The 15,000-nt window shown below is 42.6% G+C and overlaps 1 protein-coding gene across 3 annotated transcripts in view; it reads left to right on the top strand.

Moving 5' to 3' along the window:
- The window catches only part of LOC307264257 (CCR4-NOT transcription complex subunit 3-like), a 44,250-nt gene that overhangs the window by 21,784 nt on the left and 7,466 nt on the right, over positions 1–15,000 (top strand). For all 3 annotated transcript variants that reach the window (XM_080045603.1, XM_080045602.1, XM_080045604.1), the window contains 8 exons: positions 2,097–2,153; positions 2,698–3,295; positions 3,964–4,203; positions 4,799–5,062; positions 6,256–6,361; positions 7,849–7,984; positions 9,539–9,635; positions 13,411–13,609. In XM_080045603.1, the coding sequence (XP_079901729.1) occupies positions 2,097–2,153; positions 2,698–3,295; positions 3,964–4,203; positions 4,799–5,062; positions 6,256–6,361; positions 7,849–7,984; positions 9,539–9,635; positions 13,411–13,609 (1,697 nt within the window). The remainder of the gene's footprint in view (positions 1–2,096; positions 2,154–2,697; positions 3,296–3,963; positions 4,204–4,798; positions 5,063–6,255; positions 6,362–7,848; positions 7,985–9,538; positions 9,636–13,410; positions 13,610–15,000) is intronic.

The raw sequence follows: 15,000 nt of genomic DNA, 5'->3' as shown, positions 1-15,000 counted from the left end.
TACGTGCGTCAAGTAGCAGTTTCACCAGGTCACACTCACCTTGCCCCTGTCCAGACAATACACCCCAAAGCACTACGGTAACACACACACACACACACACACACACACACACACACAGGCAGTACGGTAACACACACACACACACACACACACACACACACACAGGCACTACGGTAACACACACACACACACACACACGGGAATTACTTTAGCAGTTTTACCAGGTCACACTCACCTTGCCCCCCCCCCCACCCCACGAGTGCACATCTGTACTGCAGGGCGAGGGGCACAAACAGGGACATTTACCAAAGAGACATGTGCTGTGCCATGTGCTGTGCCGTGTGCTGTGTCCTGTTCTGCTGAGACCAAAGCCACATGTTGCTATGACATTATGTCAAAGTCAAACTGACACGTGTCAAATGTATTTCTGTAGCACATTTAAAAACACAATCAGTTGAACAAAGTGCTGTTACAAGATACAATACAAAAGAACATATAAGAAACATGAGGGAAAAAGGGAGGGGTGCCAAAGTCTCAACTTGTTAAAGGGACACTGTGTAACATTTCAAGTAATTCATTAGCTAAAATCAATATCCTCATTCATAAATATGTCCTCATTGGTGTAAAATCACCTCTGCCAATAATCTGAATTATCCTCCTGAGTGGAGAATTACAAATATTAATGTTGCATTTTGCACATTGAGCGGGCAGGTCTTATGGAGGCATCCATGTTGGTTGGAATGCCATCAGGTGCATTGATTAAAATGTAGAATTGTTCTTGTCCTTGAAGGCCACTGTAGCTTCTGTTATTATTCTAAAGGGGTGGGGTTACCCAGGGAGCGTTGCATTCTAGAACTTTGTAGAACTTTCTTGATGATGTCATATTACACACTGCACCTTTAAAGGTCAAAGCAATTTTACTTTTGTTGCTAAGGGATATCGCCATGACTCCCAAGTCTGTGCTCAGTCGATTCCACTTTTCCACATATTACACATCCTGGTTTTCTCCCACGCTCACAATGAAATCAGAACTAAACATGTAATAATTAAAATGTATTGTTTCATTTGAAGTCAAAGTCAGTGTCTCAGATATCAACGTGAGATAATTGCCTTTGCTATTGTAGAGTCATCTTCTGCTATTGTTCAGCTCTTTATATCATCTGATCCTCCCACCCACACACACGCACGCGCACACACACACACACACACACTAATACACATACACATGCACGCACTCACACAGCCTCACACACACACACACACACACACACACACACTAATACACATGCACACAGCCATGCACACACACATGCACGCGCGCACACAGCCTCACACACACACACACACACACACACACACACTCAGACAGCTTCAGAAACACACAGCTCGCACACACACACACACACACACACACACACACTATCATATAGTGACAGTAGTTATTATAGGTCTCATTGTCTGTACAGAGGGCGTGGTTTTGTAACTGTTAAATGCTACTCGCATGAAATTATACATGTGAAAGGCCAATATAAATGGTGGTATGTGTGCCGCAATGAATTGTGGGTAATATTTGAATGATTGCTCAGTCTTCACATTCTTGCAATAGTTTTTAGAAGTATTTTGAAAGTGAAGTTAAAGGTGCAGTGTGTAATATGACATCATCAAGAAAGTTCTTGAAAGTTCTAGAATGCAACGCTCCCTGGGTAACCCCAACCCTTTAGAATAATAACAGAAGCTACAGTGGCCTTCAAGGACGAACACAATTCTAAATTTTAAACAATGCACCTGATGACATTCCAACTATGACACTTCCAAAATGGCTGTGACAAGGCCTTGGTCCAAAGTATGGAGAAATATGGACATATATAAGACCCTTTCTAAGGGAAAAAATAATAATTCAAAACAAATTTTCAGCTATTATGCACTACATTAAATGTACTTATGGATATTATAATTACTTTCTACAAAATCTGCTAGGAAATAAAACCCAAAATTCTACACACTGCAGCTTTAAACCATAGAGCAGCTATATAGGCACACTGGCCATGAATGCTTGTTGTATAATGTTGTTTTTCTTTGTTTGTGTTTTATTCCAGGAGAACTCAGAAGACGACAAGAAGAGGGGACGGTCCACAGACAGTGAAGTTGGTCAGGTGAGTACAGAGAAACTGTATGTTAACATATTCCCCGCGTTCCAAATCTCATACTCTTTCTTTTTTCTATTCTACATACTACATCTGATCATAAAAAACAATATATAGTTAGGATGCAGTAGGCATACTATTGGGGTATTATTTTACTTATTTATTTCATCATAACATTGCGCCTTGATCTTGCCTCTTGCTTTTACATCCGTCTCATCCCCGTTTGTTTTCATACGGAGGCGCCGTCGATGTGACGTCACTTCCGTTGCACACTTAATAATGGGTCAGAATCGCCCAAATAGGATGCTGTTTTCAACACTAAAAATCTTGGCCAGATGTAGTAGACATCCGGGTCTTTCTAACCATCCTAAATCTGACCACAAGAATTGGGACATCCTAAATCTTTTTGTCTACCATACTAAACAGTAGAAAGTGTGCGATTCGGAACGCAGGGATTATGTTTGTATCAAATAAAGATTGAAAATGCCAAATAATTATCAAATTTTTTTTTTTTTTACTAATTTCTACCATTCTCTCTCTCTCTCTTCTCCAGTCGCCAGTGAAGAATGGAAACCCTTCTTCTTCCTCTTGCTCTTCTTGCTCCTCCTCTTCCTCCTCCTCCTCTCACTCCTCCGTCTCCGGGGGGCTCATCCCTTCGTCTCTGGTCTCCATGGCTACTGTCGCCGGGGGTGGAAACAACAACAACACCAACAGTCATCTTCATCACCATGGCAGCAGCAGCAGTGTCGGATTGGGCGGATTCTCTCTCCTCTCAAACACCAATACAACCGCTATCGGCAGCTATAGCAACGCAACCCAGCAACAGACGGCAACACAGCAACTACCGCAACAACAGCAGCAACCGCAACTTATACAGGCCAAGAATCTCGTCAGCCTGTCCACTTCCTTAGCAAACATATCCAACCCTAATAACCCTAGCAACGCCTCAACCAATAGCTATCAAGCGTCTCAGCAGAATGTGTCTCCGCCGCCACCCATCGGGAACACACAGGGATTGTTCGGGTCGAATTCTAACTCTCAGATGACCCAGAATATGTCCGGGCAAACCACGTCGAACTCCAACAGTCTGGGCCTGGGTTTGGGGCTCGGTTTGGGGAAAGGAGGCATGAACACTGGCCCCATGTCTGGAGGTACGGCTGTGTGCTTTGTTTTGTTTAGTTTTTTATGTTATTTTTTTTTTATTCACAAATAACATACAATATACACAACGAACATAAACATACAGTCAAACATACGGGTGCATCTAAAAAAAAGAATGTTGTATCGGAACATTTTGGGGGCACACACACAAAATATTAGGATTTTACATAAAAGAACCCAAAAAGGATTTATAACACAAGTCTAGATTTATTTCACTTTTTTAATTAAAATACTGAAAAAATTATTGATTAATCTTTACTCTATGAAATCCAAATCACATCTCTTTATCCATCCATCTTACCATCTCTCTCTCTATCTATCTATCTATCTATCTATCTATCTATCTATCTATCTATCTATCTATCTATCCATCTATCCATCTATCCATCTATCCATCTATCCATCTATCCATCTATCCATCTATCCATCTATCCATCTATCCATCTATCCATCTATCCATCTATCCATCTATCCATCTATCCATCTATCCATCTATCCATCTATCCATCTATCCATCTATCCATCTATCCATCTATCCATCTATCCATCTATCCCTCCCTCCCTCTCTCCCTCCCTCTCCCTCCCTCTCCCTCCCTCTCCCTCCCTCTCCCTCCCTCTATCTATCTAACTAACCATCCCTCCCTCCCTCTCCCTCCAGGTCTGGGCCTGAGCAACATGGCGGTGCTTCTCTCCAACTCAAACAACTCGACGGCGGCTCCGTACTCTCACGCTGCGGCTTCTAACGCGGTGGGCTCCGGTCTGCCCGGGTCGCTGGGCGGAGTCAGCCCCACGCCGACCAATCAGAACGCAGCGTCGGGCTCCATGGCGGTGGGTTCCATAGGCAGCGGCAGTATGATGACCGTGGGAGGACCAACTTCCACATCGGGAGGGCTGCTAGGTACAACACATATTTACTCTACTTTTATTTTTTACTTGTTTTACAGTTTTTTTTTTACATACGGACAAAACAAACAAACAGAATTCATTTCATTTTTTATTTTATTTCAGACATATCAAAAACAATACAAAACTAAATGAAAAGCACAGAAATACAACAAACTAAATGTATGTTTAAATGACTTCACAAAAAGAAAAGAAAAAAGAAAAAAAATTATCTGTATTGATGTGACATGCCCGAAAAGGAGCAGGAAGAAATATACACTTATTTAATCCTACCCCTTAGAATAAGTAAACACATACAATACATACACAACCATAAACTTGACTCAAATCAACCTCTTTGATTGTAGGTGTTTCATGCCGAGCTAAGGGTGTAAGGGCAGGGTGTCATATTGTATCATATATCATATTGTATGAAATGTAAAGCCCACTGAGACAAATGTGTTTGTGATTTTGGGCTATACAAATACAACTGATTTGATTTGAATTTGATTTGATGCCCCTGTAAAGCACTTTGAATGGCCTTGTGTCTGAATTGTGCTGTAGAAATAAACTTGCCTTGCCTTAACATAAATCAACCTCTCTGATTCCAGGCGCAGCGCCCGGGCTTACCTCCAGCAGTATTGGGTCAGGGATGCTGGGTTTGGGGTCCACCCAGGCGGGACTGCAGGGGCTGGGTTTGGGGTCCACCCAGGCGGGACTTCAGGGGTCTTCCCTGGTGTCTCTGAGCCCTGTGGGGGGGCTGGGGGCTCCAGGCAGCGGGGTGGGGGTCATTGGAAGCAACAACTCAAGCAACGCGGGCAACTCAGCGCTGTCCATTAGACCGCCAAGCCAGCAGAAGCAAAACGGTAGCACTAGTGAGTAGCAGTGATATCTTAAATGCTATTTCTAATGTCTAATCTTAAAGGCCTATTTCACCGGTGGGAATATGAAGGTGTATTGAATTCTGAGATCCTATGTAGTATAAATGTGTGATGAAAAAATTGAAATTGGTTCATCCTAGCCTGAGAAAAGGCAGAAAGAGTGTTTTATGGTCTCACTGTCTAACCCTACATTTCTCTTTCTGTGACATCACACATGTATACTACATAGGATCTCAGAATTCAATACACCTTCATATTCCCACCGGTGAAGTAGGCCTTTAATTTATTCCACTAGTGAGTATCTCGTGTTCAAAGTGCAAATTTTTTTTATTTCAAAATTACTTTACAATTACAAAGTGGTATTCTACTCTTTCTTTATGCTGTTGTACATATTACAGCTGATTAGACTAACTATGTACACTTTCTGGGCCCCCAAAACAATCACACTCACAGATTTCGTCTCGCCACCTTTTAGCTTGCCATGGCATTGTTCTGTTGGCTATCTTGGTTAAAAAAAAAAAGCACAACGTTTCATTCATGTGAAATTAAAGTAGTCATTAATTAAGTTACCTGGCAACTCAGCGCTGTCCATTAGATCGCCAAGCCAGCAGAAGCAAAACGGTAGCACTAGTGAGTAGGAGTGATATCTTAAAGGTGCAGTGTGTAATATGACATCATCAAGAAAGTTCTACAAAGTTCTAGAATGCAACACTCCCTGGGTAACCCCACCCCTTTAGAATAATAACAGAAGCTATACAGTGGCCTTCAAGGACAAGAACAATTCTAAATTTTAAACAATGCACCTGATGACATTCCAACTATGACACTTTCAAGATGGCGGCACTAGGCCTTGGTCCAAAATATGCAGAAATATGGACATATATGAGACCCTTTCTAAGGGAAAAAATAATAATTAAAAAAAAAAATTTCAGCTATTATGCACTAAATTAAATGTACTTATGGATATTATAATTACTTTCTACAAAATCTGCTTGGAAATAAAACCCAAAATTCTACACACTGCAGGTTTAAAGGGGTAGTTCAGAACTTAGTTAGCCGGTGTTTTATTTATCATTGGAGACAGTTTGCAACACGTTTCATTCAGTCCTTCTAGTTGTAGCGTTTGCTCGTGCTAGGCTAGAGTTGATGAGGATTTCATTTTGTTGTATTTTCCCTCCGTTTCCCAGGTTACAGCGCGATAGTCGGCGACAGCACAACAGACTCCGCCCTCCTCAGTGCCAGCCAACCGCAGAGCAGCATGTCCTCCTCGCTCACCTCCTCAGCGAATCAGCCGTGAGTATGGCCTAATCAAACCCTGCGTTCCAATCCCCATACTTCCCTACTATTTAGTATGCCAGAAAAGATTTAGGATGTCCCAATACATGCACGTCAATTGTAGTATGCTGCAAAAACATAAATGCCCCCGCTAACTCCAATAGCATTTTGGAGTATTCGTCTTTATTTTTTGTCATTTATCGACATAATGTAAGAAAATCTTCCTTATCTGTTTTTTTTTCTCTCCTGTCTGTGGCCCTAAAACTCTTCTGTACTTTAGTATGTAGTGTAGTAAAACGACTAAAACTCTTCTGTACTTTAGTATGTAGTGTAGTAGAAAGAAAGAGTATGTGATTTGGAACGCAGGGCCTCTGTCTCCATAGCAACAGTCATTGTTTTTTATAGAACGTTCGGGAAGAGTTTCCGTAATTGGTTAGAAATACTGACTGTGACATTAGAACCAGAGCCAATCTCATCTAATCCAAATTTCCTGTGATTGTCAACCAAATTTAAAGGGACACTGTGTAATGTGACATCATCAAGAAAGTTCTAGAATGCAACGCTCCCTGGGTAACCCCAACCCTTTAGAATAATAACAGAAGCTACAGTGGCCTTCAAGGACAAGAACAATTCTAAATTTCAAACAATGCACCTGATGACATTCCAAAAACATGGATTCCTCCATACGACTTGCCCGCTCAATGGACAAAATGTAACATTAATATTTGTAATTCTCCACTCAGGAGGATCATTCAGATTATTGGCAGAGGTGATTTTACACCAATGAGGACATATTTATGAATGAGGATATTGATTTGAGCTAATATATTACTTAAAATGTTACACAGTGTCCCTTTAAGTGTATCAAACTTTAAATGAAAATATCTTTAATTTGGATTGATAAATAAATATGCCTAACTCTGCTCAGATGCTTTACTATCATGAAACTATCTGTCCAAATTAAATAGTTGGAAGGATTTTGTGGATTTGGGTTTACGGGGGCTTTAAAAATTTCACTTTTCCGACACACCCAAAGTTACATATTGTACCTTTAAACCTGCAGTGTGTAGAATTTGGGGTTTTATTTCCTAGCAGATTTTGTAGAAAGTAATTATAATATCCATAAGTACATTTAATTTAGTGCATAATAGCTGAACATTTTTTTTTAATTATTTATTTTTCCCTTAGAAAGGGTCTCATATATGTCCATAATTCTGCATATTTTGGACCAAGGCCTAGTGCCGCCATCTTGAAAGTGTCATAGTTGTAATGTCATCAGGTGCATTGTTTAACATTTTTTAATTGTTCTTGTCCTTGAAGGCCACTGTAGCTTCTGTTATTATTCGAAAGGGTTGGGGTTACCCAGGGAGCGTTGCATTCTAGAACTTTGTAGAACTTTCTTGATGATGCCATATTACACACTGCACCTTTAAATCATGTCCAGCTTTCTTCATAAAATTCACCTTGTTTATTCTGGTCTCCCCCCCCCCCCCCCTCTCTCCCAGTATGGACACTGGTCCCAGTTTACTTGGCTCTCTGACTATGTCGTCCAGTTCCGGCTCTCCAGCGTTCTACAGTGAAGCCAACACACAGAGTCTGCTCAACGGACCGCTGTCCTACTCACAGTCTGCTGACATTAAGGTGAGAGCACAGACAGACAGACACACACACACACACATAGACAGACAGACAGACAGACAGACACACACACAGGCACACACAGGCACAGACACACACACACACACACACACAGACAGTCTGCTCAACGGACCGCTGTCCTACTCACAGTCTGCTGACATTAAGGTGAGAGCACAGACAGACAGACAGACACACAGACAGACAGACACACAGACAGACACACAGACACACAGAGTCTGCTCAACGGACCGCTGTCCTACTCACAGTCTGCTGACATTAAGGTGAGAGCACAGACAGACAGACAGACACACACACACACACACACACACGCACAGAGACACACACACACACACACACTCAAACTATAGCTGTTTGCCTGTAATTTTGGGGCATATAGCATAAGCAACACACCATCCAAGCTATTGTCAGTTCAGACCACCATGAACACAACATTTTAATCATAAGAATTGTATTGTGTGTTTGTACGTATACTTGTAAGGGCATTCATTGCCATAATGCATTCCCTAGCCCCTTACCCTAACTATCAGAACTTAACTTAATTAAAACTAATCCAAGAGTGAATGTGGTTAGATTAGATTGATTAGATTCTAACCATCAATACTAAATCTCTAACCCCTTACCCTTACCCCAACCTTAACCATCAAAACTAAATGCCTAACCCCAACCCTTACACTAACCCTGACATAAACCTAATTCATACCTGAACCTTAAAACCAAGTGTTAACCCTCAAACAGCCCTTTAAAGGCCTGTCCTTAAAACCTAGTGTTAACCCTCAAACAGCCCTTTAAAGGCCTGTCCTTAAAACCTAGTGTTAACCCTCAAACAGCTCTTTAAAGGCCTGTCCTTAAAACCTAGTGTTAACCCTCAAACAGCCCTTTAAAGGCCTGTCCTTAAAACCTAGTGTTAACCCTCAAACAGCCCTTTAAAGAAGTGAGGACCAGGAAAAATGTCCTCACTTTCCTCACAAATATTTTTTTTGATTGAGGTGTTGAAATTGGCAAAGCAAAAAGCCCAGAAAGTGAAATCTAAGTGATGTGTTTCATGCCCCTGTAAAGCACTTTGAGTGGCCTTGTGTCTGAATTGTGCTAGAGAAATAAACCTGCCTTGCCTCGGTGCAGGTAGGATAGTGTCCGGTGTGAATGTGTATTAAAGGTGAAGTAAGCGATTTATTTATGTTAATATAAGTGTTATATCGCTCTTTAACATCCAATCACAAGAGAGAACGCTACAAACCGACACCCGTCTCACTCATGGTCTCACTGCCGGTGCACGCCAGAGCGACAGATGGGTGAATGTTTATGCGCCTACAATGGCGGAGCAGATCAAATCCTTCCCAATGTCTGTTTTGATGGTTTTTATCATGTTTTATCACACTTATGGATCTGAGATGATGCTAGATAACTCGCTGCTTGGAGACCGCAGTGCATTAATGTGGTGACGTAGGGACGAGCGAGGAGACCGCTAACTGCAGTAACTGACAGGAAGTTATCTAAAAGAACCATTCCGCTTACAGCACCTGTGTATTTTCCTTCCAGCCCCAGGAGCCTCTGAGCAGTCTGAAGTCGATGGCTGAGAGAGCCGCTCTGAACTCAGGGATGGAGGGAGACGTGCCCAGCCTGCACCTCAGCACTGGTAACAAAGCTCACAGTACACACACACACACACACACAGTACATATACAGAGATACAGAGAGATACACAGAGATACACACACACACACACACACACACACACACAGTACATACACAGAGATACAGAGAGATACACAGAGATACACACACACACACACACACACAGTACATACACAGAGATACACACACACACAGTACATACACAGAGATACACACACACACAGTACATACACAGAGATACACACACACACACACACATATACAGAGATACACACTCTCATATACACACACACAGTACATACACAGAGATACACACACACACTCGTACACACACTCATATACACAGAGATACACACACACACATTCTCTCATATACACAGAGACACACACACACTCGTATACACAGAGATACACACACACAGAGATACACACTCACACACTCACACACTCTCATATACACAGAGATACACACACACACTCATATACAGAGATACACACATACACACACACACACTCTCATATACACAGAGATACACACACACACTCGTATACAGAGATACACACACACACTCATATACAGAGAGACACACACACACACACACACACACTCTACACTCATATACACAGAGATACACACACACACACACACACACTCACATACACAGAGATACACACACACACACACATATACAGAGAGATACACACACACACTACTCAGGCATATACACACACACATGCAGAGAGACAGAGATACACACACACACACACACACACACACACACACACACACACACACACAGTACATACAGAGAGATACACACACACTCATATACACAGAGATACACACACACACACACACACACACACACATATATACAGAGAGACACACACACACACACACACACACTCTACACTCATATACACAGAGATACACACACACACACACTCATATACACAGAGACACACACACACACACTCTACACTCATATACACAGAGATACACACACACACTCGTATACAGAGAGATACACACACACACACACACACACACACACACACACACTCTCATATACAGAGATACACACACACACTCATATACACAGAGATACACACACACACTCGTATACACAGAGATACACACACACACACACACACACTCGTATACACAGAGATACACACACATACAGAGAGATACACACACACACACTACTCAGGCATATATACACACACATGCAGAGAGATAGAGATACACACACACACACACACAGTACATACACAGAGATACACACACACACATATACAGAGAGATACACACACACACACACACACTCTACACTCGTACACACAGAGATACACACACACACACACACACACACAGTACATATACAGAGATACACACACACACACACACACAGTACATACAGAGAGATACACACACACTCATATATATACAGAGACACACACACACACACACACACACACACACACACACAGTACATATACAGAGATACACACACACACACACAGTACATATACAGAGATACACATATACACAGAAATACACACACACACACATATACAGAGAGATACACACACACACACACTCGTATACACAGAGATACACACACACACACACACACACTCTCATATACACAGAGATACACACACACACACACACACACACTCTACACTCGTATACAGAGAGATACACACACTCATATTCACAGAGATACACACACACTACTCAGGCATATATACACACATACCGAGATACACACACAGGCAAATATACACACTACTCACACACACACAGGCATTTATACATACTTATACAGAGAGAGACACACACACACTCATATACAGAGAGATACACACACAGGCATATATACACACACACACACTCATATACAGAGAGATACACACACACACAGGCACATACACACACACACACACTACCCACCCTCACACACACTACACTCGCACACACAGGCGGAGAGAGAGAGAGAGAGAGACACACACACCTTGATAAAAGGAGATGGAGGGAGACGGGCCTTCCCTGCAGCTTACCGAATGTAACACACAACCATGCGCGCACACACACACACACACACGCTCATATACATACAGAGAGATACACACACACACAGGCAAATATACACACACATATACACACTACTCACACACACACACAGGCATTTATACATACTTATACAGAGAGAGACACACACACACACACACAGTCATATATACACACACACTACCCACGCTCACGCACACTACACTCGCACACACAGGCAGAGAGAGAGAGAGAGACACACACACACACCTTGATAAAAGGAGATGGAGGGAGACGGGCCTTCCCTGCACCTCACAGAAGGTAACACACAAACACACAACCATGCGCACACACACACACACACACACACTGGGGTACACTCATATACTGTATATACACACACACACACACACACACACACACACACACACACACACACACACACACACACACACACACACACACACCTTGATAACAGTAGCTGCAGGGTTACCTCAGAGTATAAATAGCAGAGCTGTAGTTTTAGTGGAACATAATGTCATGTCCCTCCCACTCTCTCTCTCTGCCTCCTCTGAACATTTTCACTGACTCAACATGTCTCCTTTTACACTCTGGTTGTGTTCCGAATCTCATACTTTCTACTATATAGTATGGTAGAAAAAAGATTTAGGATGTCCCGATTCTTGTGGCCAGATTTAGGATGGTTAGAAGTACCCGGATGTCCTACTTCGTGCGGCCAAGATTGTTAGTGTTGAAAAGTGCATCCTATTTGGGCGATTCTGACCCACAATCCAGTGCGCACGTGAAGTGACGTCACATCGACGAAGCCTCCATACGAAAACAAACAGGGATGCGACGGATATAAAAGCAAGAGGCAAGATCAAGGCGCAATGTTATGATGAAATAAGAGAGTAAAAGTATGTCCCAATAGTATGCCTACTGCATCCTAACTAGATTCTTTTTATCGTCGGATGTAGTATGTAGAATAGAAAAAAGAAAGAGTGTGCAATTCGGAACGCAACCACAGATTCTGGTGTTAATACACAGCCTAGGCTCTGTAAACGGGCATGTCAGACTGGTATAGCCTCGGCTCTGTACAAGTTTACGGAAGAAAAATAAATTGCACACACACAGTAGGGACAGGTAGCGGATAGTGACGAGATTTACACAAATGTTTGATAAAAAGTGATTTTGACAAAAATTATTCTCCAAAATCACTGACTCCACCTTTTAATTATTTCTCTCCCTCTCCATCCATCCCTCCCTCTCTCTCCATCTATCTATCTCCCTCTCTCTCCATCTATCCCTTTTTCCATCCATCCATCCATCCATCCATCCATCTATCTCTATCTATCTATCTATCTATCTATCTATCTATCTATCTATCTATCTATCTATCTATCTATCTATCTATCTATCTATCTATCTATCTATCTATCTATCTATCTATCTATCTATCTATCTATCTATCTATCTATCTATCTATCTATCTATCTATCTATCTATCTATCTATCTATCTATCTATCTATCTATCTATCTATCTATCTATCTATCTATCTATCTATCTATCTATCTATCTATCTATCTATCTATCTATCTATCTATCTATCTATCTATCTATCTATCTATCTATCTTTCTCCCTCTATCCCTCTCCCTCTCTCCATCTATCTATCTCCCTCTCTCTCTCTCCATCCATCCACCACCCCCTCCCTTCTCAGATCTGTTCCCCAGCAGTGGTGTCCCCCCGGTGGGCTCCTCCAGCCTCCAGTCGTCCCTGTCGGAGGTTTCCATTCCCCCGTCTCTGGGCGTCTGTCCCCTGGGCCCGGTGCCTCTGTCCAAAGAGCAGCTCTACCAGCAGGCCATGGAGGAGGCCGCATGGACGCACATGCCCCATCCGTCTGACTCCGAGAGGATCAGGTAAGACAGACGGGCAGACAGACAGACAGAGAGAGAGACAGACAGACAGACAGGCATATACACACAGACAGACAGACAGATAGATGGATAGGTAGACAGACAGACACACAGACAGACACACAGATAGACAGACAGATAGTTAGATGGATAGGTAGATAGACAGACAGACAGACAGACAGATAGTTAGATGGACAGACAGACAGACAGACAGACAGACAGACAGACAGACAGACAGACAGACAGACAGACAGACAGACAGGCAGGCAGGTAGACAGACAGACAGACAAGCTATGGAGGAGGCCGCATGGACGCACATGCCCCATCCGTCTGACTCCGAGAGGATCAGGTAAGACAGACGGGCATATACACAGACAGACACACACAGATAGATAGGCAGGCAGGCAGGCAGGCAGGCAGGCAGGCAGGCAGGCAGGCAGGCAGGCAGGCAGGCAGGCAGGCAGACAGACAGACAGACAGGCAGGCAGGCAGGCAGGCAGACAGGCAGGCAGGCAGGCAGACAGACAGACAGGCAGGCCATGAAGGAGGCCGCATGGACGCACATGCCCCATCCGTCTGACTCGGAGAGGATCAGGTAAGACAGACAGACAGAGAGACAGGCAGGCAGGCAGACTTATTTTAATTTATTTCCTCTTTTTAATTTTTCAAACATACAAGAATCAGAACTCAGTTAGTAGAGAAAAGTATCTTTGCACTTTCTTGAGGACTAGCTAAGAACTGCTGCAAACCTTCACTTAAAGGGACACTGTGTAATGTGACATCATCAAGCAAGTTCTAGATTGCAACGCTCCCTGGGTAACCCCAACCCTTTTGAATAATAACAGAAGCTACAGTGGCCTTCAAGGACAAGAACAATTCTACATTTTAAACAATGCACCTGATGACATTCCAAAAACATGGATTCCTCCAAAAGACTTGCCTGCTCAATGTACAAAATGTAACATTAATATTTATAATTCTCCGCTCAGGAGGATAATTCAGATTATTGGCAGAGGTGATTTTACACCAGTGAGGACATATTTATGAATGAGGATAATGATTTTAGCTAATGAATTACTTAAAATGTTACACAGTGTCCCTTTAAGAGTACTTAAAGGTGGCCATTTTATAAAAAAAAAATCTATTTCATCTGACTCATCTGGAAATCCTCACACACACGCACGCACACACACACACGCACACGCACGCACACACACACACACACACGCACACACACACACACACAATTAGAGAAGACATTACCCTACAGTGCTGTCAGCCCACACAGTGACAAGTGACATTTAAATCCAAACACTCAAACCCTCTTGTTCCACAGTACCTGTTTTACAGTCTAACAAGCACACACACACACTCTCACACACACACGCACACAC

Source organism: Ammodytes marinus (assembly GCF_949987685.1).
Source record: "Ammodytes marinus genome assembly, chromosome: 17".
Taxonomy (NCBI): domain Eukaryota; kingdom Metazoa; phylum Chordata; class Actinopteri; order Uranoscopiformes; family Ammodytidae; genus Ammodytes; species Ammodytes marinus.
This window is presented reverse-complemented; position numbering and strand designations above follow the sequence as displayed.